General features: G+C 52.4%; 8 protein-coding genes across 8 annotated transcripts; 5 read left to right on the plus strand and 3 right to left on the minus strand.

The window, feature by feature from the left end:
• The first annotated feature begins 671 nt into the window (after positions 1–671).
• BJY04DRAFT_187522 (uncharacterized protein) lies at positions 672–2,079 on the plus strand. The gene is made up of 2 exons (XM_073711059.1): positions 672–1,373; positions 1,428–2,079. The coding sequence occupies exons 1-2, from the start codon at positions 746–748 to the stop codon at positions 1,868–1,870; spliced, it is 1,071 nt and encodes a 356-aa protein (XP_073572064.1). The 5' UTR covers positions 672–745; the 3' UTR covers positions 1,871–2,079.
• A 152-nt stretch (positions 2,080–2,231) lies between these two features.
• Positions 2,232–5,321, plus strand: BJY04DRAFT_50904 (cell differentiation and development protein Fsr1). The gene is made up of 4 exons (XM_073720531.1): positions 2,232–2,661; positions 2,747–3,025; positions 3,080–4,921; positions 4,972–5,321. Exons 1-4 carry the CDS (start codon positions 2,559–2,561, stop codon positions 5,229–5,231), a joined length of 2,484 nt encoding a protein of 827 aa, XP_073572065.1. The 5' UTR covers positions 2,232–2,558; the 3' UTR covers positions 5,232–5,321.
• BJY04DRAFT_50909 (uncharacterized protein) lies at positions 5,321–5,745 on the plus strand. Its single transcript, XM_073720533.1, has one exon. It carries the CDS (start codon positions 5,411–5,413, stop codon positions 5,645–5,647), a length of 237 nt encoding a protein of 78 aa, XP_073572066.1. The 5' UTR covers positions 5,321–5,410; the 3' UTR covers positions 5,648–5,745.
• Positions 5,746–6,817, minus strand: BJY04DRAFT_50908 (uncharacterized protein). Its single transcript, XM_073720532.1, has 2 exons — positions 6,576–6,817; positions 5,746–6,489 (listed from the first exon to the last, which is right to left on the minus strand). Exons 1-2 carry the CDS (start codon positions 6,681–6,683, stop codon positions 5,845–5,847), a joined length of 753 nt encoding a protein of 250 aa, XP_073572067.1. The 5' UTR covers positions 6,684–6,817; the 3' UTR covers positions 5,746–5,844.
• A 29-nt stretch (positions 6,818–6,846) lies between these two features.
• Positions 6,847–9,547, plus strand: BJY04DRAFT_50915 (rRNA (cytosine-C5-)-methyltransferase NOP2). Its single transcript, XM_073720534.1, has one exon. The coding sequence runs from the start codon at positions 7,022–7,024 to the stop codon at positions 9,398–9,400; it is 2,379 nt and encodes a 792-aa protein (XP_073572068.1). The 5' UTR covers positions 6,847–7,021; the 3' UTR covers positions 9,401–9,547.
• Positions 9,548–9,703: 156 nt separating this feature from the next.
• Positions 9,704–14,481, minus strand: BJY04DRAFT_187530 (putative MATH and UCH domain protein). The gene is made up of 2 exons (XM_073711060.1): positions 13,770–14,481; positions 9,704–13,723 (listed from the first exon to the last, which is right to left on the minus strand). Exons 1-2 carry the CDS (start codon positions 14,386–14,388, stop codon positions 9,942–9,944), a joined length of 4,401 nt encoding a protein of 1,466 aa, XP_073572069.1. The 5' UTR covers positions 14,389–14,481; the 3' UTR covers positions 9,704–9,941.
• A 1,295-nt stretch (positions 14,482–15,776) lies between these two features.
• On the minus strand, positions 15,777–16,956 carry BJY04DRAFT_207113 (deoxyhypusine synthase; the record flags this gene model as incomplete). The annotated part of the gene is made up of 2 exons (XM_073713810.1): positions 15,777–16,676; positions 16,738–16,956. 2 exons carry the CDS (start codon positions 16,954–16,956, stop codon positions 15,777–15,779), a joined length of 1,119 nt encoding a protein of 372 aa, XP_073572070.1.
• A 1,673-nt stretch (positions 16,957–18,629) lies between these two features.
• On the plus strand, positions 18,630–24,841 carry BJY04DRAFT_217579 (MYB DNA-binding domain protein; the record flags this gene model as incomplete). The annotated part of the gene is made up of 2 exons (XM_073716085.1): positions 18,630–22,658; positions 22,721–24,841. The coding sequence occupies 2 exons, from the start codon at positions 18,630–18,632 to the stop codon at positions 24,839–24,841; spliced, it is 6,150 nt and encodes a 2,049-aa protein (XP_073572071.1).
• Positions 24,842–25,900: the final 1,059 nt, after the last annotated feature.

Consider the following 25,900-nt stretch of genomic DNA (forward strand, 5'->3'; position numbering starts at 1 on the left):
GAGGGGACATGCAGGCAAGCTTGAAGCCACAGGTGACAATCAGGTGTGCTGCATGTCTGGCTCAGTCTGGTGACCTGCAGGGAGACTTTCACAATGATGCTGCAGGAGTCACCGTATCTATCACGCACTTTGTCCAATATCGACAATCTTCTAGGAAGAATTTGAGATTTTGGTCAATGGGCATCGATCATCCTTCTTCACTTGTAGGCTCTTATACTGGCGATTTTTCCTGAGCGCTTGTCTATTCCTTGCATATCCTGTAGGCCTATGCAAGTCGTTGATAATGCGCTCGCGGATGCTTGTTCCTTCAAGGTAGTACAAATCTCAGGTTGCATTATTGCTGATTAATTGCAACACACCGTTGCTAGTTACTTATTGTTGCCTTGGTCGAGTGCTAGCATGAGAGAACGATTGTACCAACCGATGGAAAATTATATAGTTTTGGTATTCGGCTCGAGCTAATCCGGTAGCCTTAGTAGAGCGTGTTGCTCTTCGTGTCAACAACAAATCAGCTAAACCCAGAAACAATGTATATAGATACCTCCAGCATCCTTTTTTTAGGGGGTGGGGAGGTAAATATTCGACGATCGTTCGACAAGGTGAAGTCATGATTAAATTAGAAGCGGTGTCGGATGGCAGTAAGGAGAGAACTAGGTACAGGTAGGGCGGGAAAGTCCCCTAATCAATCCGCTTCTATAAACACCACTCATGGCGAACACGTCTCTCCACTCATTTGTTCCAGAAGATGTCCCTTCTGAACACAGAGCAGAAGGGAGACTTCTACATACAAGATGACTCCGATGCTACCCCCGTGGTTTCGCCCTTCGAACAGAAACAGCCATTCCCACCTCTACCACCCGATGAGCTCGAATCGCCAGGACATGATCCAGACAGCAGTTATCCTGAGGAAGATGACCAGAATATAGCTTCCTCTATACCTGGTGGAGACGGAGCAGATGACGATTTGGATTTTCACTCCCACTATTCTCTGGAAGATCAGTCTTTCTCAGATGCCTCCTCAGAATCGAATGATGAGCAATCGCCGGAAGATGGCATTGCGATGCACCACCCTTTTAGGCAGTCGACCAGCTCTCTCCACGGGCCCAATGCCTTTGCGCCGCCGTTCTACAACCGTCCGCCTACGCCGCTACCCCCGTCTCCATCGTTAACATCACTGCTGCGCCCTCCATTTTCCACCACGACATCGCGGCCGACCACGCCTGATAGCTCTGATGTTGAGACCCCCAATGATACCGAGGCTGCCGTCGCCAAGTCAGCGCGTAGGGCAACGACCGTGCCCAGAGCAAGTCCCAAAGTACCGACATACGAATACTATGGCTTTGTGCTATACCTCGCATCTTCACTAGCATTCTGTAAGTGGACCATCTACCAGCCGCAACGGCAAGGGCTAATTTGGCCATACACAGTGATATACATCCTCTGGTCATATCTTCCATCGCCCTTTTTGCACCAGCTCGGAATATACTACTACCCGAATCGATGGTGGTCTTTGGCGTTCCCCTCATGGCTCGTTATGTCCATCATCTACATATATGTTGCCTTGGCTTCCTATAATACGGGATACCTGACTTTACCGATGAACAGCGTTGAGAACATCGTGGATGAGGTAGCAAATGTCGCAGTTATTGACGGCAAGGGCCGACGGCGACCTGGTGGTGCCGCAAAGATGCGCCCTGGGGCGACCTCTTTCCAGATTATGGGTCCGCAGAATCGGAGAGTTAATTGGAGGGATATTTGGAGCGAAGGAACAGATGCTGTCTTGGATGTTCCGGTGGGAGGTGTTTGTGAAGTACTCTATGGACAGGAGCGAGACGATGGGAATGCCTCTGAAGAAGGTTCGGATACATAGACAGAACTACACAAACCTTCTTACTAGCATGGATGAGCTTTGGCTGTATGTATTCCTGTTGTAGGGTTGTAGGCATACGTAGTATCAGTGGCACGTTCGCCCGCACGTGCTGACATTTCGAGGAGATTCGTGCGTCAATGATATATCCATAACCTCAACACAATGAGAATTATAGGGCAGTCTTACAGTTCGGATAGATGACAGATAGAACTCTTTTCGACACTGATCTTACAAAACTAACTGTTTGGCTCTGCGTAGACGAGGGTCAAAATTCAGCGCCAAGGGCGGCAACAATCGTGTGGGCGTCTAGGGAGCTAATAAGAGGTCAGCGGCGGCGGTGGACTTAGCTGCCAGGAGACCTCCAGACGCGCTCCAGTGACCAGTGACCAGTGACCATCTACGCCTCAACAGCACAGCTCGACTCCTTTTCGCTCTTGTTGATCGAGTTCTCACGATACTCTATCTCTATTCTAATATTGCTCAGTTATTGGTCCTGGCACGGCTTTGGAACATTGTTCCCTGCCGCTGTCTGCCGTCTTGTGCTGTCCGCTCACAACAACACTTTACCGCTACGAACACGAATTCCCGAACTGTCCACCCCAAACCACCCACACCATCGAGCTTTGCGCCCGGGAGATCTCCGGTTGCTTTTACTTAATTGACTATCGCCCCTTCGTCTTCGAATTGTATGGCTTGGCAATCTCCCTCCGCCATGTCTGGGGGAGGTGGGTTCGTCGGCCCTGGCGGTGATGCGAATGGCGGCCCTCAGGGGACGGAATACACATTGCAAGGTGGGTTTCATGCGCAATCCTCGCTCGAGTCGCCAATGATGGCTCTACTTCCTAGTTAGCAGGCTAACTCATTTCCTGCCCCTAGGAGTTATGCGCTTCCTGCAGACCGAATGGCATCGACATGAACGGGACCGCAATGCCTGGGAAATCGAGCGTGCGGAAATGAAGTCTCGCATTGGCAAACTTGAGGGCGATGTCCGAACTAGCAAGCGACTGCATGAGTCGCTCGGAAAGCATGTTCGGTTACTGGAGGCTGCATTGAAGAAGGAGCGCGAGAAGGTCCGGAAGCTCACGAACAACGAAACCGTGGAGGACCTCCGGGATCCCAAGGAGATCGCTCGGGAGAGTATCGATGCTCTGAAATGTAATTGCTTCCCAGAGAATGGTCTCTATTTAAGCTTTAGCTAATCTTTCGGAGCTCAACGGCCAAATCCGCAGACACATCCAGCAGACCTCGACCCCAACACCGAAAATCAGCACGAATACCGCCAGGAAACTGAACGCGACAAGTCACGGCTATATCTGTCGAAATGCTCACAGGAGATTGCATACCATGTTATTCCTTCCGCGCACCCACCTCCCGACCTCGGAGAACTCGAGCTCTCAAACCATGTTTATGGGAACCAGCAGCTGTCTCAGCAGAGCCTAGAAGAAGCATACATGCAGCAACAACGGCAAAAGCAGCAGCAACAGGCAAATAACATGATGGCGCGAGAAGTTCCTTTGCAAAACCATCAAGGAATAGTTAGACACTACCCCGACAATATGGCTCTGTCCCGCGCTCCTAACCAGTACAGCCTTCCAGCCACGTCTAGGGACACTGTCGATCGGCGTGTCGTGGAACAACAACAAACGCCAATAACTTCTATTGATGATAGAAAACAATCTTTAGAGAACTCGGCGGAGGAGCGTGGGGGTCTGGAGCGACAGACCTATGACGGATATAGCTCGCAGGCTTCAGTCAAAGAACCCACCCAGTCCCAATCCACTGATGAAAACTCTGGAGATACCGATGGATGGAACTTCGATGACCCGACTGAGCAAGTGGCTCCGCCGGAATCAATACCTCACCACCGACCTGACGTCGACGCATTTCCCAATGCGAATTTTGTCCGACAAAAGTCGCCTGTGAGGACTGGGTCCCTTTCTCACAGAAGGAAAAGCTCTGGCGCTCGGCGAAAAAGTGAAGGCTCCGTCGACCTTGGTACCGGGGCTGGGCAGAAGCAAGACTCCGCCTTCAAAGTTCGATTCGCCCTACGTGGACACCTAGACGTTGTCCGATCTGTGATCTTTACAGGCGGTGGCAGCCCGTCAGAACCTGAAATATGTACCTGCAGTGATGATGGAACCATCAAACGATGGACTATTCCAGCAAGCTATGGAGCTTTTGGTCATAGCGCAAATACTGGCAGTGACTTGGACATCACCAGTTATTTCACCCACCGCGGGCATGTTGGTTCCGTGACTGCTTTGGCCGCATGCTACCCGTCCCAAAATTTTTTAAATGGTGGACGAGCGCTTGGGGATGGCTGGGTGTTTTCTGGTGGGCAGGATGCTAGCGTACGGGTCTGGGAACGTGGCAGGGTTGATCCCAAGGCCACTCTCGAGGGCCACTCGGATTCTATTTGGGGACTTTGCGTCCTTCCTGGTACAGCCGGGTCTGTATTCGGCGATTCTTCCAGTCATTATGGCGGGCCGGACAGGGTCGTCCTCGCATCTGGCTCCTCAGATGGTAAGATTATTATATGGGCGGTCAGTGCGCCACCTCAACTTTCTTCGCCCCAAGCTGGAAACCGGCGAGCTGGTGGCAGCCGACGGGCCAACTCGATTTCCTCTGGATCAAACTTCCCCTCGTCGCCTCAGCCTAGCACGGCAACAACAACACCATTCCATTATACCATGGTTCGGCAGATCGTCCGAACGGAATCACCTTCAGCAACGTGCATTAGCCCGCTGTCTTTGGCTGGTATCAACTTCGTAGTGTCCTATACGGATGCGTCAATTCTCGTTTATGACACAAGAACAGGCGAAGAAATTGTGGGCATGGCGAGTCTTGAGACCTATAATGGGACTCGGTCGACAGGTGTGAATTCGGTTGTTGCGACAACAATTGGCTTCGATGGGTCGGCAGGTCTTGATCCAAGCCGGACGATGGCTGATGAAGAAGTTGTTCACGGTGCCACTGGATCAAGTGGTACGGAGGGCGTTGTTATCAGTGGCTACGAAGATAGATATATCCGCTTTTTCGATGCTAATAGTGGTATGTACCTGTTTCCCCTCTTTTAGTGCCAGCTAACTAACAATCCGCAGGACAATGTACCTACACCATGCTAGCACACCCCTCCGCTATTTCCTCCCTCTCCCTTTCACCTGATGGCCGCGAGCTCGTGTCTGCCGGTCATGACGCAAGCTTGCGATTCTGGAACCTCGAAAAACGAAGCTGCACTCAGGAAATCACAAGTCACCGGCTAATGCGTGGTGAAGGTGTCTGTTCCGTCGTCTGGAGCCGCGACGGCCGGTGGGTCGTCAGTGGTGGCGGCGATGGAGTAGTCAAAGTCTTCTCGAGATAATTGATGCATGATGTGTCCCTGTTGTCGATAAATGATTTCGTTTCTTCTCATCTTATCTTAACTCACATGTCCCACTGATATTTCTCTTATGCCATGTTCATGTTCTTTTGGACTCATGAAATGATTGAGCGATTGGTCAAATTCCTGAGCATTTGCAACGGTGTCAAATTACGTGGCATATGTTCCTTTCTACCACTCATGTCCTTATAACCTTCTTATTTTTTCTCTGGATTTGTCTCCCTTGTGCTTTTTGTCTTTTTCTTGATGGTCGTTCGTGGGCTGTCGTGATCTGGCTTGTTGCCTACGTATACCAAGATTCTGTACCTGTTTCCTACCTATTATTCTCCCCTTTTGCACAGGAACTGGCCCATGTGAAATATGATCAGGGGATGTATGCTACTATATTACCTTTTTGATATTTGACTTCCCCCTTTCGCGCTACATATCCTCTACTCATGTTGATACAAGATGATATCAATCAATCAATGTGAGTACAGCAAGCCACAATACAGTCTCAATAGATGTACATGACAAGCACTCGGAGCCTCGGATCCAGATATCTTTAACTACCCTTAATATCCTTGTCAACCTCTTGGAATCAGAGACAAGAGATTCATCTCTTTCCCGCCCAGGCTTCCTTAAACACCCCCCTTAGTTTCCTTGCAACATCCTCATCCTTAAGCCTTTGCCCCAGGTACCCCTGCAAATCATCCCAGAACTGCTCCGTCCTCAGCACCTCCTCCCCGCTCGGCCCAACAGCCGCCTTGACCGTCGTCTCTCCACCCCCGTTACCACCAAGCGGCACACCCCCTTCTTCACCCCTCTCGCTCTGGCTCTGGCTCATCTCCTCCCCATCCTCCTCGACAACCTTTGCACCGCCCATAACCATAACCCCAAACTCGACTTCCTTCCCACCATTCAGAAGCTCCTGCCCCTGAGCATCATCCTCGACAATCTCCTTAACAGTCTTGCCATTCCCTGTAACCGGCTTGCGCTTATACAGGATCTTGATCTTCTCGAGCGAGACCTTTCCGCCGGAGTTGCTGTCTGCGATGCGCTCGCGGATCGAGTCTTTCAGGTCTGAGACTGTGGTTGTGGAAAGCGGGGCGTTGGGGAGGGTTATAGCGAGAACGGGGTTTCGGGCGGATTTGAGGGTGATGGTGATGGATTTTGAGGAACCGGGGATGCTGTGTGTTGCGGTCTTGGTGGCTGGTTTCGGCATGGAGGGGTGACGTGGGGGGAGGCGGGGGAGGATGTACTAATTTATGTAGGTTAGCTTTGTACGTTGTGTTGAGAATGTATAACATCTGTGTAGTCAGTTTCAAGATACTGAGGAGGACGTACAGAAGTACGAGGAGTCTCGCCCTGGTCATGGACATGGTCCGATCGAAGTTTGATGGGACGGGCGTCCAGAGAGGACAGGAAGGACTTTGTGAAGGCGAGTTCGGACATTGTGGTAACGAGTTGTCTCGGATCTCTCAGTCAGAGAGAGTACAGACTGATCTAGTGAGAGAATGATGGATATTTTCGTGACACAATGTAGTCCAGGTTCGTAGTCGAATTACCCAATCGGGCGGTGATGAAGCAGCTCCCCACTGCCCAGCTCCCAGAGCTCTTGGCCTTAGGCAGAAAGCCTGGCCGCTGAAAGTCAGCTCCACCGCCCAGGAATTCGACATTTCTGCCACGTCCGACCGCCGTCCCGTCCGCAAAAAAAAAAAGTCGAAATCTTCTCCGAGCTACCATTAGATCAAATCTCCAATTTCCCAAATCCAACTCAAATTTCTGTCGCAATGGGTGTTGGACGCCGTATGAAGAAGCAGGGCCCTCCGGCCCCGCTCGACGAGTCGAAAATCACTGTTTTCGCGAAACGCAAGAACGGCGCCGGACCAAAGACGGAAACGGGGAAGAAGAGGAGACGGGCGGAGGATGAGGAGGTTGTGAAAGATGTGCAGAAGAAAAAGAAGGCTGCTACTGGGGCTGCTGTCAATGGCAAGGAGAAGAAGGAGACAAAGGGTGCTGCTGCAGGCGGTGTTAAGGATAAGAAGAAGAAGGTTGTGCAGAAGAAACCCGAGCCGGAGCCGGAGCCGGAGCCCGAGTCGGAGGATGAGGACGAAGATATGTCTGATCTTGACGCCGAGGGTCTGGATGGAGATGAGTTTGACGACTTGGATGGGATTAGTGATGGATCTATGGACAGCCAAGCTGAGGGAGACTTTGGTTTCGGTAGTGAGGACGATTCAGATTCCGTTGTCGATTCAGATGAAGAGGACCACCCCCGGCAAGCGATGTTTTCGGACGACGAGGATATGTCTGATGCGGAAGAGAGGCTGACGGCGGCTAACATTGCGGGTTTGTCGCGAAAATTGGATGAGCAGAAACAGGCAGAGGAGGAAGAGGCGGAGCTTGAAATGCAGGAAGCAGCATTGCAGACGAACATTGCTGGTGACCGTCCAGATGTTTTCGAAGGTGCTGATGGAGAGGATTTGGCCCCTAACCTCCAGCTGCTCCGCACAAGAATTACGGACACGATCCGCATCCTGGGTGACCTGAAGACGCTCGGCCACCCCGGTAAGTCTCGCGCCGACTACACTCAGTTGCTCCTTAAGGATATCTGCACATACTACGGCTACACCCCATTCCTCGCCGAGAAGCTCTTCAACCTCTTCACGCCAATGGAAGCATTTGCCTTCTTCGAAGCTAACGAAACCCCTCGTCCCGTCGTCATTCGTACCAACACACTCCGCACGAATCGCCGATCCCTCGCCCAAGCTCTGATTAACCGCGGTGTTGTCCTGGAACCTGTCGGAAAGTGGTCTAAGGTCGGCCTTCAAGTCTTTGAGTCCGCCGTTCCCCTCGGTGCCACCCCCGAATATCTCGCCGGCCACTACATCCTGCAAGCCGCCTCCTCATTCCTCCCCGTTATGGCCCTCGCCCCGCAAGAGAATGAACGAGTCCTCGATATGGCATCCGCCCCCGGTGGTAAGACTACCTACATCTCCGCTCTTATGCGCAACACCGGCTGCGTGATCGCCAATGATGCTAGCAAGCCCCGTGCCAAGGGTCTAATCGGTAACATTCATCGTCTCGGCTGCAAGAACACCATCGTTACTCACCTCGACGCCCGCACCGCCTTCCCGAAAGCCATGGGCGGGTTTGACCGTGTCCTTCTCGATGCCCCCTGTACAGGAACAGGCGTTATTGCTAAGGATCCCAGCGTCAAGACGAACAAGAACGAACGTGATTTCCTCGCTATTCCCCACATGCAGCGCCAGCTGCTTCTCGCCGCGATCGAGTCCGTCAATCACGCCTCCAAGACCGGCGGCTACATTGTCTACTCCACCTGTTCCGTCACCGTCGAAGAGAACGAAGCCGTCGTGCAATACGTCCTCAATAAGTGCCCCAACGTCAAGCTCGTTGATACCGGTCTAGGCGACTTCGGAACCCCAGGTTTCACCAACTACATGGGCAAGCACTTTGACGACAAGATGACGCTGACAAGACGCTACTTCCCTCACCGCGAGAACGTCGACGGTTTCTTCGTCTGCAAGCTGAAGAAGACCGGCCCGACACCCAAGTCAGCCGCTAAGGACCAGGCTGCTGCCGATGGCACCGCCTCTACTTCCCGCGCCAAGTCCTCCACCCCTACCTCCAACGCTACCTCTGACGACGAAGTGATCGACAAGACCCCTATCACCGATGATGACAACACGGGCGACGGCTTCGGTCCTTTCGACGACATTGAAGAAGAGGATGCGGAACTTATCCTCCGGGCAGAAAGGAATCGTCTGCGTCGCAAGGGTCTGAACCCGAAGGGTGTCCTAAATAAGCCAAAGACGAAGAAGGGCGAAGAGAAGAAGAAGACGACGACAGAAGAGACAGTTGAACAGCCTCAAACCGAGCCGAAAGAGAAGGAGACGGAAAAGAAGGAATTCGAGCCCAAAAAGGCCGAAAAGAAGCTGAAGAAAAAGAAATCACAAGAGACGATCTCTTCAACTACCCCTGAGCAACCCGAAGTAAAGGCAACGGAAGAAGAGAAGAAGGAGAAGAAGAGTGAGAAGAAGAGTAAGAAGAAGGCCGATGCTAGCAGCAGCCCAGCAAAGGAGAAGACTAAGGAGTTGAATGAGAAGAGCAAGGCCAAGTCTAAGGGCAAGGGCAAGGATAGTAAGTAAGGGCATCATGGCGTTCATTATACCTATACATAATCGATTAGCTTTACGAGTCTTCTGTACGGTGAATATAAAAAGCAGTTTCTCCTATTCTGTGTGTCTACATCTATGCAGCTGTTCGTGTCCTTACGGACCCACCTCGGATCCAACGGAACATTCTTCTCGGTCAAAGCTTTGAGAGCTTATACAAATCAATGCATTAAGTGCCTTGTGTCTCATGGTCAAACTCGTGCTAATGTGCTCTATTTGGTCCTTTACTTATGAAAACCCTGCACGAAGAAGCAGAAAATAAGATGAACATCAAATCGGGTCTAGAATTCTCAGCGAATAACACTAAGCACCAACTAGAGTAGAGTTCAAAACATGCAATAAACCAGTCAATCTAATGCTGTCTGTAATATAGCAAAGGTGGGGTTGATGTATAATAAAAGCTTCCAGGGTATGCCGTATTTCTCCAAAAAGAAAGAAAAAGAAAAAGCCAACCAACCAGTACAAGGGCGCATGAACGAGAGAAAGACAGAAACCAGATTATGGCAAAGACAATTTATGTCCGGTAAATCTTGACAACATTGAGGATATTCTTCCTGCAGATGGGACAGATCTCTACCTGTCGGGCGCAGGTAACGCAAGCACAGACGTGGCCGCAGTCATAAAACAGGGCATCTTGCTCTTCACCGAAGCAGATTTGGCACAGGTCCATCTCCTCATCTGCAACCTCCCAGTAGCTGATTCCTTTGCCATGGCGTTTTCCGTCTTTGTATCCGCCGACGTACTTGTTGCCCGTCTTGCGCTCGACAAATGTACCCTGGCCGTGGCACTGGTTTTCATCCCAGTCGCCATCGTAGGTGTCACCGATAGGGTACTCCATGAGACCCTTACCATGGCGTTTGCCGAGGACCCAATCACCGGTGTAGGTGGCGGCGGAGTCGGAAATATGCTTGCCCTGCCCGTGGTAGTGCCCCTTCATGATCTCGCCGGAGTAGTACTCCGAAGTAAAAGTGGCATCGATGGTCTTTGTCCCGGTGAATGCCTGTCTGGGATGGTTGCGGGAGAGAGCCCAGAGGTATCGTACGATTTTATCGGGGCTGGAAAACAGACCCTTCTTGTGCAGTTGGACGCGAGCTTCCTTGTTCAGCTTGTCGCCGACAATAAAGCAAGTGCCGTCAGCGGCGTTGATCTCGAATGTTTCGGACGAAGCAAGAGTTGAGACCTCGGTGGCGTCGATTCGCTGCCAGACTTGAAAATCTTTTGTGACGGGCCAGTCGAGATGCTTGCGAATGGCCGTTTTGATAGTCTCTTCCTTCTGGGAGAAGAAGGATCCCACGGTACGGAGGGACTGGGACTCGATATCAAGGAGCTGAATGTAGTAGTAGACGTGCTCGACAGGCAGGATTACCTCTGGCTCCTGTGATGTGGCCTCTTCGGGCACTGCATCTGCCTGTTCAGCTGCGGGCTGTGGCTGATCTTCAGATGTGGCTGGCGGGGTTGGCTCCTGATTCTGAGTCTCCGCAGTTTGCTGCGCCTCCTCATCTAACTGCTGAAGGTCGCCTGCAATGATGGCTGCAATGACGGCTTCGGTCTCAGCGGATACCACCTCCTCAGCACCAGGCGTATCTGAGGGGCTCTCTCTGTGAGAAGACACATCCGGGGCTTGAGATGGCTGAATTGAGCTGTCCATGCTTTCAGTGGGAGCTGCAGGACTTTCGGCCTGGGCTGGCTCCTCCGTAGACGACTGAGGTGGTTGGACTGTGCTCTCTGTGCTGTCAGTGGTGGATAGGGCAGCTGTTTCAGGCGATGGCGAGTCATCAGTGACGACAGCCGCAGGTGTGGTGTCATTGCTGTCTCTGGTCGGCGCGGCAGTTGTCGCAGGAACGTGGGGCTGCTCGCCATCTATAGCTGCAGGAGCATTAACGTTGTCGGAAGATGCCACTTCTGCAGGAGTCGAGACCGCTGATGCCTCGTTTTGAGACGGCTCAGCAACCTCAGTGGCCTCAACATTCGGACCGGCAGTAATGGACTGCTCCACGGAAACTGGAGTGGGTACGCTCGCCTCTCCATTCGCAGCATCCTGACCGACGGTTCCAGATGAGCTCGGCTCTGCGACTTCGGGAGCTGGTGGCTGCACGTCATCGGAGGTCTCAGATGCAGCCCGCTCAACAACGGCCTCCTCCGGCTTAGAGCTGACCTCAACTGGGGTCTGAGGGTCCTTCATTGCAAAGTACTTGGCATCACCATCGGATACGATCTGCAGCCAGTAGCGCACAGGGCTCACTGATTCCTCAAGTGTTGCTGTCAAATCGGAGATACGAGTTAACGCAGCAGTTGGTGGGTAGCGATCCCGAGTATGGCCAATCTTCCAGAGACGAACGTTCTCTGGGCTCACTTCAGTCTCCGTACGCGTAGACGCCCATAGCCCAATCTTCTTGCGAACCTCGATCAGGTTTGTGGAGCGAGGTATGCTCAAGTACATGACACTGTTCGCTGCCTTGGCTTGAGACATCAGGTCATACGAGTCAAACAGGCTGCTAAGCTGATCATACTTCTGCAGCGAGTAAACCTCCACTTGAACATCGTCATTCTCTGCGGTGCCATCGGCCTTCTTCGGTATGCTGACTTGACCTGTTTTGTAGTACTCCCTCAGCTCCTCGGAAACTTCCCATGGCCCCTGTGGCCCGGGTAGGAAGTCCTTGACAACATCGCTGCGAATGTACATGACAGCAATTGCGACATCGTGCCCGGTCTTGTGGTCTGGTGTTTGATCTGCCTCCAGACCAAGATGCGGCCCCAATGCAGTCTTGCGAGTTAGGCACTCGACACGGTTGTCGCTTCCGTCGTCGAACGCCAACCACTTGGTACCGGGCCCGCCCGGACGCAGGATGCTGAAGAACTTGCCAGAAGTTCGCCGGCCACGGTGAACGATATATCCGTAGAGCACATACTTTCCAGACTGACCCTCAACGATCCGGGAAGATAGATCTATCTCCTCATCCAGATCTACACGATTATAGAGCAATCGCCATTGACGGGCAGTCTTGTCCAATGTTTGGCGACCCAGTTCAAGGTGTAAGACCGGAGGCAGTACCCAGCGCCCGGGCTTCTCACTGAGATACCAGTTGAAAGCTTCGCTCGTGGTCTTGGCTTTGTCCGCGGGAACAAATACCCGGGAATTGTAGTCCTTCGGAAGAGTCTGGATATCGTCCCGCTTGATCTCTGCTGGGAGCGAGTCGAGTGACGGGCTATCGAACAACTGGGCAAGCTCCTTGGCTGCAGGAGTACCAGCAAGCTCTATTTCAAGCGACCGTCGCAAGCGCTCCCAAAACTCGCAAACGTCACTGGAACCTTCCAGCAAGTTGCTGAGTGTGAACGTGATTGTGTCTGTATCAACGTACTGGAGCGATTGATCGCGCTGGCGTAATTGCCAGAGGAACTTTTGTAGTGCATCGCATAATGGCTTAGGCTTCACATCACAATTCGAGAGGTGCTCAAGAACATCCACGCTTTGAATGATCTTACAGAAGGGTGCGACATGAAGTAAAGACGCAAGCCCCGCAACGTCTGCGCTGTGGTTTATTATGGAGTCACCGAGGGGTCTATAGCCTGTAAGACCGAGACTGTCCCAGGTTGGCTCTGTGTCGCTGGGGTGCCACCAAAGCGACTTTGTTGGGTCGTCAAAAATGCGAATATACGCATCGAATGCCAGAGTGTCGTCGCGGAGCAGAGCTTGACGCTGACCACGCTGACGGCGATGAATCTGTTCCCAAGGCCCATGGAAGTTGGTCCACCCCCAATCCAGGTTGTGTGGATTGAACTGGTGGCATGAGGATTGCATCCATCCAGTACGAGGCTCGCTGGGATTGTAGACGATGACTCCGATCTGCGCGGACACTCTCCAGGTCTCTGTGGTCGGCTCGGCTTGGTTGGCGGCAGCTGGGTATTGAGACTTGAAGTTTTCAACCCATGCCTCGGTGTCCTCAGTCTTGTCAAATTTGAAATCGAGATCGGGCTTGCTCGTGTCCAGCTCTGTGTCAGAAGGGCCACGAAGAACCTTGAACTCTGTTTCAGGGTAACTCTCGTCGGGCTTGGGCATGGTGGAGGAGCATTCGATGTAAACACTCAAGGAGGTGACATTGTTTCCACGGGGGAAGAACTTGATTGTCCACCAGTAGCCACCGACGTACGCCGGGGGCGAGCGCATAATTTTCACACGGTTTGGGCTTTCCTTAGTGCCCCGAACACCCTTAATCTTCCATGTAAGACGCGCCTTTTCCGTCGGGTGGTATTCGGGATCATCGAGCACAGGGTAGAAACTCTTCTCCCAGTATTTGTCTAGAACAATTAGATAGACGAAACGGAAAGTATGACAGAAACTCACATTCTAGGGCACTGTAATCTCCCTCTGCCTGAGACTCAATCTCTTTCATTTCATCCTCATCTGGAACAGAAGTATCCTCTTCCTCCTCCACCCAATAAGCATGCTCTTCTGCATTTTCTGAATTCTCCGAATTCTCCTGTGGTGCTGAATCAGAATCCGCAGGGGCTTCTTGATTTTCGGTCTCTTGAGTAGTCTCTGGCTCTCGAGAAGCCTCCGGCTCTGCGGGATTCTCTGCCTCTTGAGCTGGGGTTGACTCAGCTTCTAGTGTCGGCTCAGCCTCCCGGGGAGCGGCCGCCTCTTGTTGTGTAGCCTCGGTTACTCGAGGGGCTTCGGTCTCTTGTGGACTTTCCGTCTCTATGGGAGCTTCAGTCTCCTGAGTCGTATCGGCCGCTTGAGAGGCTTCAGTCGTGGCAGGCGTGGACTCCTGCTGCGGCTCTGGTTCTGAAGGTGACGAATCTATAGCGGGAGGCTGTGTGTGAGATGGAGAGGTTTCTTGAACCGTGGCATTGACGGTGGGCGCAGGGCTGGTCGTGGGATCTGCGAGACGAGAATCGGTGTCGAGGGGAATAGGCACCGGGAGTTGTTCGACAGTGACCGCGGTGTCGACTCTAGAGTCCATGTTGAAGAGAGTGGAGCGGCAGGCGGGTAGATAGATATTGGGTAAACAACAGTCAACTCCAGGGGTAACGAAACCAAAGAATGAGCGAGAAAATAAATCTAACAAGCAAGATCGCAATCTCAGATGAACAGCAGATGATATACTATGCAAAGCAGGATGGTGTGAGTCACGCAAAAAAAGGCAGCAGGCGCAGCAGTGCAGAAGGAAGCCAGGCAGAAAAGCAGATGGGGGGAGCTGAGAGCTGAGAGCTGAGGGGAGAGGCTAGATTCACTGCGATAAGACGGCTTATCGGAGTTATCAGGGGGGCTGTACTGAAAGTACGGGGTAATCACACACAAGCCGCAGAGAGGGGAACACAATTGTGAAGCTGAAGAAGCTGCAGAAGGGAGAGAAGACGGTCAGGCGAAGGAACTTGAAGTGGTAGGACTCCCGAGTGCGAAAGAAAAAGAATGGAAGGGGAGGAATAAATTATTGACAGACAAGGCTGTAGAATGAGGCGGTAATACAGCCAAATCAGAGGCCCTCACCGCTGGTTCCCGCAGACTGGGCTAGTTACAGAGGAAAGGGGATTAAGTCTACAAGTACAGCCGCACATCGGGGCTTCTGCTTCTTATCCACTTCCTCAAGGCTCGCGAGGCTCGGGAAAAGGACGTTGTCTCAACACATCCCCATCCGTGAAGGCTCTGTCTGCCTTGCCACCGACTCCTCTCCATTCCTCCCGTTATCTTCATCACCCACTGTGAGGGCGAAGATCCGCCGACGGAGTTGCTGGAGCATACATCCCCCACTTCATTATTGTGCCAGCGTATCTTTGCTTTTGCCGATTCTCCTCTTTCGCTCTCCCCTCCATTCAACGATTGTCTAAGCCGTGGCGACGCCAGAAGACTTCCGGAAGTCAAACTAAAGGGGAATCAATCGTCTTGTCGGGCCCGTCGTGGCCGTGGCGATCAAACCCACGGACCAGTCCCTCAACCGATCGATTTCCTGCATGCCTCGTTTGTGATTCGTCGAGCCTCCCATTTTCTACCCACCTGAAACCTCGCCTCTTCCCCTCTTCCCCTCTGCCCTGCACTCCAGACATCGGAAATTCGGGACGGATGTCTATCTCCTGGTCTTTGTGGTGATAAGAAAATTTGTTCCTGAACTTTCGTTTCTGGGTCGTCCACCGCTCGGTTTCCACTCCGTCGGGTGTTTCTGGAATGTCTCTCGCCACGCAATCCCCAATTTCAGATGCGCGTTAACAATGGTCGGGCGATCAAGAGGTGGAGTCAATTTGTTGTTATCGGGAAGATAATACGGGTGTCCAACTGCAGTTCATGCAGCATGACCAGCAAATTGTGCCAATAGAATCCGTGGGTTTAAGACAACAAATATCCAAGAATCTCATCTTAGTTGCGTGATTGCTCGCTAGTTGCTGACGGCTGCCCAGCTCGTGCAAACGTGGCTGCGACAATGAGAGGGAACACCACTGTGGCTTCCGCATAGACCTTGACGGACTGACCATCCGCCTTTATCTTACCCCAGCTTACGGCCTCGTCCGGACGAGCTCCCGCATCGCTTCCGTCAAATTCTTGTGCCGTGTTTATATATACCGCGTGCTCTGCCCCATTCCTCATCAGACAAGCATTGGCAATATGGTGCTTGACTATTCCTCCGCCGAGAATAATCATTCCCGCACGGGCCGCCCGTACAGCCATAGTGTTTATCCGGCGTAAATCTTCGACGATATCAACTCGAAGTCGGCGAGGTGAGGCACGGAAAGTATGGAAGTATAACATATCGCCGAGAGAGCCATCGGTGAGGGCAGGACAGAAGATTGGAATGTTGTTTCGGGCGGCCCAATACAGAACGGAGTCTTCGTTATTGATCTCTCGGCCTAAACGCTCGATGATACGACTTGGGGTCCAGTGTAGCTCATCTTCCTCATTGCCTGTCTCTTGAGCTTTCTTGTTGGCGGCGTCTTGCTCCTCCAGCATCTTGTCTAATATGGGGATCAGCCAGTCCTCAAAAGCACAGTAATTGCTATTCGGTACGATGAGGTTTCCGATCCGGTTCAAGCCTTTTGACCGAAGACCGGCGCCCGGTGCTGTAAAAGAGCCCATGTAGGTGGGTGCTAGACACTTGATCAAATCCTCTTCGACACCACCAGCAGTTGTGACGATGGCGGAAACGTGGTTGTGACGGACTAGATAGCGAATTGTGTCTCGGAGGCCGGAGGAAATTAGGTTTGAGGTATATCCGAGGAAGATGGTGGTTTTGTCGCCGGTTTCAGGATGACGGTAGGTACGCTGTGGAACAAGCGAGCTGGTTAGCAGTGCAACAAACTACACATTGGAGTACACGCAGTACCATTTCATTGATTATGCGTGTTGCATCGGCGACTGCACTAGCTTGGAAGCCCATGTACTTCATGTTGTCGACCATCTCGGCGACGGTGATATCACGGCCCTGGAATTGCTCGAAGTCTACCCCGCTGACCTTATGTGTCCCCTCAGGAACGGGCTCTGAGGCGACAAGGACTGCATCAGTAACGGAAGTAGGAAGGGCGTTGTTCGCTTGATTCGACATCTTGAGGGTTGCTGAGGAAGCCAAATCTACCAGTGAAACAATGGTCTTGTCAATGTTGTTATGGTGCGGGGACAATTTGCGATGAACGAAAAAAAAAATTAAAACTCCAAAAAAAAGTTTCTGCCTAAGGTATCTAATAGTTCATTGCAGCGCTAACTATTCTGAGTTTGCCTAACATTTCACCTGGCCACAGAGTATCATATTCTCTATTAGAACTAGATTGTAAATACTTTCATCTCGTTTCAGGGTTATATCTCCTAGCTAGAGTTCATTATTGGTTGGATCAATCGGGATACTGGAGGTGACGGAACATATTGACATTTGTAGTATGGACATATATAATCTCGCATGTCTCCTCTCACTTAGGCTATCCAAACAGGTGGACCTATGTTGACAGGGTTGTCTGCATCATTACCTCAGAAACGACTTCCTCACGAGTTATAATATCATGTCGATTGATTCATTCATTGCCAGCTAGTCGACAAAAGTGTTTAGCCATACGGAGTAGCTGTTAGATATAGATAATAATAGCACTGGCTGGTGCTGGTGCGCAGGCTTAGGCGCTCAATCACTAGGCGCTAAGCCTAATCTGTAAATTGAGTGCTGCCTTAGGATTCAGGGGAGCTAAAGGGTCTCGCCTCAGGCACTATTCCAAAACTCCGTGCTCGGGCAGCCGGGCTAGCCTAAGCCTCGATTAGTGCAAGGACTGGTGCCGCTGCGTGACAGGCTCCTCCTGGGGGATCCGCAATTAAAGATTGGAATCGGTTTCAATTAGGTGGAAGGAATCCCTGACCAACAGAAACCCAGAATCCTAGGATCCATCAGACTTTCAGACTGCCAGAGTTCGAGCCTTCAAGGTTCGGGTTCAGTCAGGTTCAGCTCGAGATCTTCATCCTTTCCTCTCATGTTCCGTTTCCATCATTCCTCCCCTTCTTCCATCTTCTTCCCCTCGCTCCTTTTTGAACCAAATTTCCCAGGAAAACCTTATCGTGACAGAGCATGCTGAAGCCTTGATCGCATCTGCAGTTTTTTACATCATCTTAGACGAGGTAAACGTTTGGCCGCCTGGACTGGTTCCGGTTCACGTACGGAGTACCTTTTTTTGAGCGCATTTGCCAGTCCCGACTCCTTGCAGCTGGCCTGCTGATTTGACGCGTTGCGCAGAGGAACGCCGCGCGGTTCGAAGGTAAGAAATCCCCCCAATTTACGAACTGTTTCTTCAGTTTCTGCGCCATCCCCTCTTTGTGATCAATGGAGTACTGGGGTCGCTTGGGGGTCTGCCAGTTCTGTCACACAGACATCGTTGGACCGCCTATAGTTCAGTAACTGGCTGGGAACTCATGAACACGATGCCTTGTGTGATCGCGAAACGTTACTTGCCCTCAGAAGTGGGAGTCAACCTTCGTGCTCGCCAAGTCGGGGGCGTTGAGTCCAAAGGTTCCATCTCGACCTTCCCCCGATTCGGCGGGCTGATGATTATCTAATTTTTGACATGGCCCGTGCCCCATCTTCAATTCAAGATCACGTGTTCTCCACATCCTTGAGCCCTGCCGTCCTCGAGAGGTCTCCGTTTTTTTGACATTCCTTCATTTGATTGTTTACGGAGAAATAATCTAACTGACCTGCTGCAGGGCTTGCTGCCAGCATTGAATATCTTTTAGCATGGTCTACTGATGTCTGCGCGTTATACCCAATCATCTGGGTTCAACCCCCGTGACCGTTCTCCCCAACGATTCGGTGATCGTCGACCTCCTGCCGGCCCTCGTGGCTCAGAAGATGCAGGCCTACCGCTAGGTCGTGAGCCTCCGCGAGCCCCAAAAGCTCTGATTGACACACCCCGAGGCGCACCGTTTGGTGGACGTGGCCGAGGTTATCCCGGCCGTGGCGATTTCCGTGACAGAGACCGCGACCCTCGAGACCGTGACCGAGATCGTGACCGCGACTTCCGAGACAACCGCGATGGACCACCGCCATTTCGCCGCGATGCTGATCGCGACTGGGGCCGCCGTGGCCATGATTACGACGGACGAGAATCCCGAGTCGGTTTTGGCCGCGGCCGTTCGCGTTCCCCTCCACCCCCTCGCGATTTCCGTGATATGAGAGAGCCCTTGGGCCGAGACCCTGATATTGTACGAATGCGCCGCGGCTCGAGAGACAGTTTGATGTCGGCTTCTTCTGCGGTACCTGATGGACCTACTACTGGTCACCACCCCCGCGCCGGGCCGATGCGTGGCCGAGGTCGCGGTGACTGGGAAGGTGGTCGCGGTCGTGGGCGAATGTCTTTTTTAGATGACCGCGATTCGTTCCGGCGTCGGAGTCGATCGCGCGACGCTAGATGGGATCGAGATCGAGACCGAGACCGAGATCGCGAGCGAGAACGGCCCGTTGACCGTGAGCGTGATCGAGAACGTATAATACTAGATCGAGATAGGGACCGCGACATCGATAGACGCGATCGGGACCGCGATTTAGATCGGCGTGACAGATTTGAGCGTCGCGAGGATTTGGACCGCCGTCTAGAACGTGAAGACCGAGACAGACCAGCGGATATAATATGGAAGAGAGATCAAGCACCTATTCGAAACAATGAAATCCGCAATTCCAGCATATCTTCCATACCGTCTGTTGCGCCGTCAATACACACTGGACCTGCATTGTCAGACAGAACCGCTGATTTACCAAATCCCGAGCATCCTCGAAAGTTGTCTGTGGTCGAACCTTGGCGCGACCTTGAGCGCTTTGATAATCTACCTCCGCGGCCGGATGCTACAAAAGAGTTCATACCATCCGTTGTCAAACGTTCACCACCACCTGCTGCTCCTCAAGTCCCAGCCTTCGGCTCAGTTACAGCTCCGATTCCGGAATTACAAGCCGAGAAAGCTCCATCTGAAGTCTCCCAGACAGTCACTGTACCACATAAACCGGAAAAGGACCGCCAGGGTTCTATCGCGAAACCTCCACTACAGCCGCCAACAGGGCCAAAAGCAGATCGCGGCCAACCCCATCACTCCTTAGAACAGCGTCCTCGTCGCGATGAGACGAAGCATGATGACAATGGTGATTCAATTGCAAAACCACAGAGCCCTGTGCGAACTTTCAAGCCGCCCCAGGCTGTTCCCGTTGGCCCGCAGAAGGCTCTGGAGCTCTCTCCACCAACCGCCCCAGCAGCCATGGTCTCCAGGGATAGTGCAGTCACCCCAGAATCTTCACCGAGCAAGTTAGGTTCAGCAACGATTTTTCCGGACGGCGCGCGGGGGCCGTCTTCGGCAGGGCGATCTGCATCTCCTGGGCTGCACACATCGCCTCGTTTGCACCCTTCGAGCATTCCTACCGGCCCCCGAGCGCTTCAACAACGCCCAATACCCCCTCGTGGCCCTCCAAAAAACAACAAGCAATGGGTTCGGCCTGGTTATAATCGCCCACACCCTGCTACCAGTCCAATTCTGCCGCCGAAAAAGGAATCGATCGATGCAAAGGACAGGAGTCTGTCTATCAGTGAAGAACTGAAACGGGATGTGAACATGGCGCCTGATGATTCAATTTCAAGTCCGACTGTGAATAGAGCTGAGGTAAATATGGATCCAGTCGCATCGAAGGAACAAGAAGTCGAATATACGCCAAGACCACCTACCGAACCGTCTATAGAACTGCCAACAATATCACCTACAAAACCGGCCGCCCTACAAGATCCTGTTGTCAATCCACCTCGCCCTCCTGTTGCAGAGGAGCCACCCGCGAAGCCTGTTGAAGAGAAAAATGATGTTGTAATACCGGACTTTGGAGGATCTAGTGATGAGGAAGAAGACGAAAATGTGTTCACTCAGGAGTACTTGGAAGAACGAAAGCAGATCTTTGAGAAGGACATGAAGACTCTTCGGGCTGAAATGCCGCCTCCGCCGCTGGAAGATCCCACCATTGTCTCATTGCTCATGCGCATCCAGCTTTTAGGTATTATTGCGCATGAGCCTGAACCCTCTAAAGAGCAAAACCCACCTGCGCCTGTTCAAGAACCTGTCCTCGAAGAGGAAGAAGTCGGTGCTCAGGCTCCTGACCTCGACAAAAAGACTGAGGAACATGAACCACCGACCAAGGCGGTTTTTGATTCACACCCTGTTACGGTGTCTGTGGACAGTCTTCCATTCCTGCAATCGGGACCTCCCACACCCATGTCCGACCTTGACATTTGCCAGGACAATAATAACACCCATGAGCGCATCAAAGAGATACTACGTGGAGAGCTGATGGATCAGCGCAAAGCCATCGCTAAGAAGAACGCAGAACTGCGGTTGGATTGGTTAGCATACTACAAGCGATGGAGGCTGAGTGTCTGGGAAATGGACCGCGCGAAGGACAAGGATAAGGTTTCGGTAACCCCAGGGCTGACTCCTCCTCCCGCACCACCCCCTCCAGTAACGCCAACGCCTATACTTGAGGGCCGAGAGGGTCGGCGGTACAAAGGAAATAGCGAGTTGGATTTTCAGAACGCCCTTCGCGCCTCAGAGATTTCCGCACAGGAAGAACTGGCTAGACGCCGCGAGAATAAGGCTACTGCGCATCCAGATCTCAAGCGTGAGGCAGTGATTCCTGACATGCTGGAACCTCGCGATGTTAAGGCTCTTGTTTATAAAGATACCAACAACATCGTTGATCCATCCCAGGCAATGGATGTGTTTGGCTTTTTACCGCCCCCTAACGACTTCACCAAAGAAGAGCATGAGATGTTCACGGATGCTTTCATGGCCCATCCGAAGAAATGGGGGAAAATCGCGGAAGCGCTACCTGGCCGAGATTTCAAGCAGTGCATTGTTCATTATTACTTGACGAAAGAAGAGATCAAATATAAAGCGAAGTTGAACAAGCGATGGAGCCGACGTGGTCGCGCAAGACGGTCCGCCAGGCCTAAATCAAATGCGCTCATGGCTGATTTGGGTGTGGTCAAGCCTGATTACGACGGAGAGGAGGAGCCGACACCTGTAACTGATACCGGCCGGCCGCGTCGTGCAGCCGCCCCCACATTTGGTGATACATCCGCAGATCCTGAGCAGTCTGCTAATGGACGTCGAGGCAATGCTGCAAAGGATGGTGAACAAGGCGATAAACCGGCGGGCCGACGGGGAGGACGCGCGGGCACTAGTGGTAGGGGTGGTCGCAGAGGCAAAGCAGCTCAGCAGCAACAACAGCAGCAGCAACAACAACAATTACAGCAGCAGCAGCAACAACAGCAGCAGCTACAATCACAGCAGCCGCAACAGCCGCAACACCAACAGCAAGAATTGATGACACCACAACAAGAACTGCCAAACCCGATAGTCTCTACCGTAACCACTACAATGGGACCTATCGTGCCGGTTGCTCCTCTTTCGAATCCCGAACTTGAAATGGCCTACGAACCAGGTGGTGAAATTGGTATAGCGAGATTCAGAGATCAACCAGACAGAGATCACCAGCTAGATGTGCCCCCACGGTCGAAGTCTGGTAGAGGGCGTCCTAGAGATGGAGTATTTGCTTTTGAGCCAACGGAACCGGAGAGCATGGTGGCCACACCTGCTGGTACTGTTAGGCCGGAAATGAACTATAACTCTCCCCAAACAACCAGTTACTGGTCGGTTCCCGAAGTGCGCGACTTCCCTATGCTTCTCGCACATTTTGGCCGGGACTTTGAAGGCATTTCCAACTTTATGAAGACCAAGTCTACTCAAATGGTAAGATAACAACACCTATCACCCTGCTACGCGTGGTAGTACTGACTGACTGGGTTATTTAGGTGAAGAATTACTTTCAGCGGCAACTTGACGGCGGCAAAAAGGAGTTTGAGGATATTGTTGTGGAAGCGGAGGCCAAGAAGTCGCGTGGAGAGATTCTCACTGCACCACCGATAACCAACTTCGCATCTAAACGACGATATGAGGCGACGCCTTCGTCCGTCAGTATGTCTAGACCTCTCGCGCCACACACTGAGGCTACTCCTGAAATGGAAGATAATCGACTTGCACCTCCTGGGAGACATGGCACGCTACCCTCACAGCCACAGCCGGTTTCGCTACATGCCCGTCCACATCATGAGCGGGAGCGTAGTATTTCCCGATACCCACCGCTCGCCCAAGCCAGCAGTGCTCCGATGGCTCCTCACTCTCCGGCCCTTGCTTTGGCTGAGGAGAACTCCCGGGCGATCCATGCTCAAACTGGCTTACCGCCGCGAATGCAAGGCCCACGCATGGGATATTTTGCTGATGATAGGCGGGACACCGTGTTGTCTCATCCAACACCACGGCCGCTAGATCAGTCAATATCTGCCCGTCAGTCTGCGGTGTCGGGCCCTGAGATAAGAATGGAACCGCTTCATGGTCAAGGGTTCCGAGCTCCAGGTGTGGATGTGCACGGGTCGCCAGTGCTACCGGGTCAGAGCGCGACCGCACCGCCGCATCAGCCTTACCTACAATCCTTGGCTCAATCTCACGCTCAAGCTACGTCGCTGATGCCTCCGGGCTCGCACTCACGCCAAACGAGTCTGACCAAGCCTCCGAACTCCCCAGTACAAGGACTAGGGAGGCACGAGTCTGAGATGGCTCATGTTCGCCGTGATTCGGTCGGGCAAAGGTCTTACTATCCGCTATCTGGATCTCATGTTGGGTTGCCTCAACCACCTCCGATGCTATCCCCATCCAGGGAGGCGCTTCGAACAGGGATGATGCCGGTCGAGGCTCCAGAACCACCTCGCCAGGTTCCTGCAAAGCGATCAAATATCATGAGTATCTTGAATGATGAGCCCGAGGAACCTCAGCCACCGAGGAAGCGTTTCGCTAGCGATCAATCATCTATGCCTGCGGCGGTTGGTTCTCCCTCGCGGCCAGTGTACTCCGGCGGCTCGTCCCTTCCGCAACCAAGCTCACGGCAAGAAGAAACGGTTCTTTCGTCTTCGCAGTCGAAAGGCTCAGGATACCCTCAGCAGAGCCCATACTTACAGCCCTCACGACACTATTCTGACTACACTTCGTATAACCCCTCGCCAGGAGCGACGGGAAATGCTGGAAACACCGATTGGCTAGGGCGATTTGACCCCCGTGGTCAGCAACAAACACAGCAACCATCGTCAGCTCCTCCACCGCCGCCTAGCAGCCGTCCATCCACTACACAAGCCTCGCAACCTTTGTACTCGCCTTTTGCATCTAGCCAAACCCCTTCCAGCCAGATGCTACCAAACCTTAATGCTCCGTCTCCTGCGCCTACACCGCCACCAGGAGCGGCGTCCCAGCGTCCTTCATACGCTACTTCTGTGTATGCACCATCTCCGGCGTCACATCCGCAATCTGGAACTGCATCGAGAGAACTTCCTTCCCAGACTCCCATGTATCGACCGATTAGTTCTCCTACATCGCGAAACAGCCACCTTGCGTACGCCTCGCATCCAGGGCTTCCTTCGACGTCGTCATATGGCTCAGCTTCGCAAACGGTGCAGGCTTCAGGACATATGTCCGGGACGCCTCAACAACATCCGAGTGTCCCGCAAGGCTACCAGCACGTACAGCCTATGGTCGCACATCAACCTCAGCCTCGGTCGCACTTAGGCCTAGCAGGAACACACTACGGCCGCAACACCCCGCCTCCTCTTGCCCAGGCATCAAGGATGGCGCCCCTACCAGGACCAGGATCAAGCTCTCAGCAGATGGGTCGTTCGTACACGCCTCCGGCGATTCTCCAACCGAATCCCACTGGCGGCATGGCATATGTGCCTAGTGGGCCTGGGAATCCCCACCATCTTCAAGCGCGCCCACAGGGTGGCATGAACGAGGCAGTACCTGGACCGCATGGTGGGCATCACCGGGTTTACAGTCAAGGGTCTAATCCATTCCCTGGACCTTTACCATCTCAACACCCGTCTCGATAGAGCAGATGTTTGCATTACCTTTCACAATCTATGAATGATAATGTTATGTATGTACTTTAGGACATTCTCTTCACTTTCACTTTCTCAACCTCTTACGGCTTTCTCTCGGAGTTCTCCTTTTCTTTTGCGGATTTTTTTTATCATACGATTTTTAGTTCTTGATAACCCTGAATGAGTTTATGTACAGTAGACGACTCAATCCCATAGATGGCTATGAAGTCAATTGCGGTAATACTTTCTTTGTTCTCCTTTTCCAGGTCTAAATTCTAGGCAAATGTCATCGAACGTCTAGCGACAGTAAACATCCATGTAAGCATCCGCATCAAACAGGATTGATACGATCGAGGTCTCGGCGAGAGAGGCTGATCATGACGCAGGACAAGACTGCCCAGCGCGTCTAATAATCGACAAGAGTTGAGAACGCTCGGCTTTCCATCTTGGGCTTGCTTGGATATGCTAAGCTTGCGATATAATACATTGAGGCGGGAGAATTCTTCTTAGTCTTTATCAATTCGAGTATAGCATTGAGTGGGATGTTAGGGATTGAAGGGATAAATGGAATGCGTGAATGAAGTGAGAGTTATGCAAGTGTTATGCAGTAGGTATATCCATCATTGCTGTGTGCATTACTCGTGCAGGTGCTTACCACGATACCTACTGAAGTGATGTCACACGTCAACATCAGCGAACAAACACACTCCATGAGTCAAGAACACACCCTTCGGGACTTTGTTGCCGGAAACAAGATTATAAGCGCCCTGTTGCATCACATCTGGAGCCCTGGAATCCTTCCTGCGAACGATACTTCTCTGCAACCGCCATTGTCGCCGGTACTTCCCACCTGGGATCTCCGGCTAAGCGCGTGGTCCAACACATCCAGTCCCTTTCGCTCCATCCTCGCCATGATGTCGTTCAGGAGTTAATCCCCGGAGCGTGGCGGAGCTTATCAGCCTCTTGGCCGTTCAATCATGTTCCCCTAGGGACCCTGCACCCTGACTCGAAGGTCTTGGTGTTGCGAATACCCTTGGGTAGATTGCGAGGCAGACAGCCAGTCGTCGT

This window comes from Aspergillus karnatakaensis (assembly GCF_047715665.1).
Source record: "Aspergillus karnatakaensis strain CBS 102800 unplaced genomic scaffold BJY04scaffold_20, whole genome shotgun sequence".
NCBI classification, from domain to species: Eukaryota; Fungi; Ascomycota; class Eurotiomycetes; order Eurotiales; family Aspergillaceae; genus Aspergillus; species Aspergillus karnatakaensis.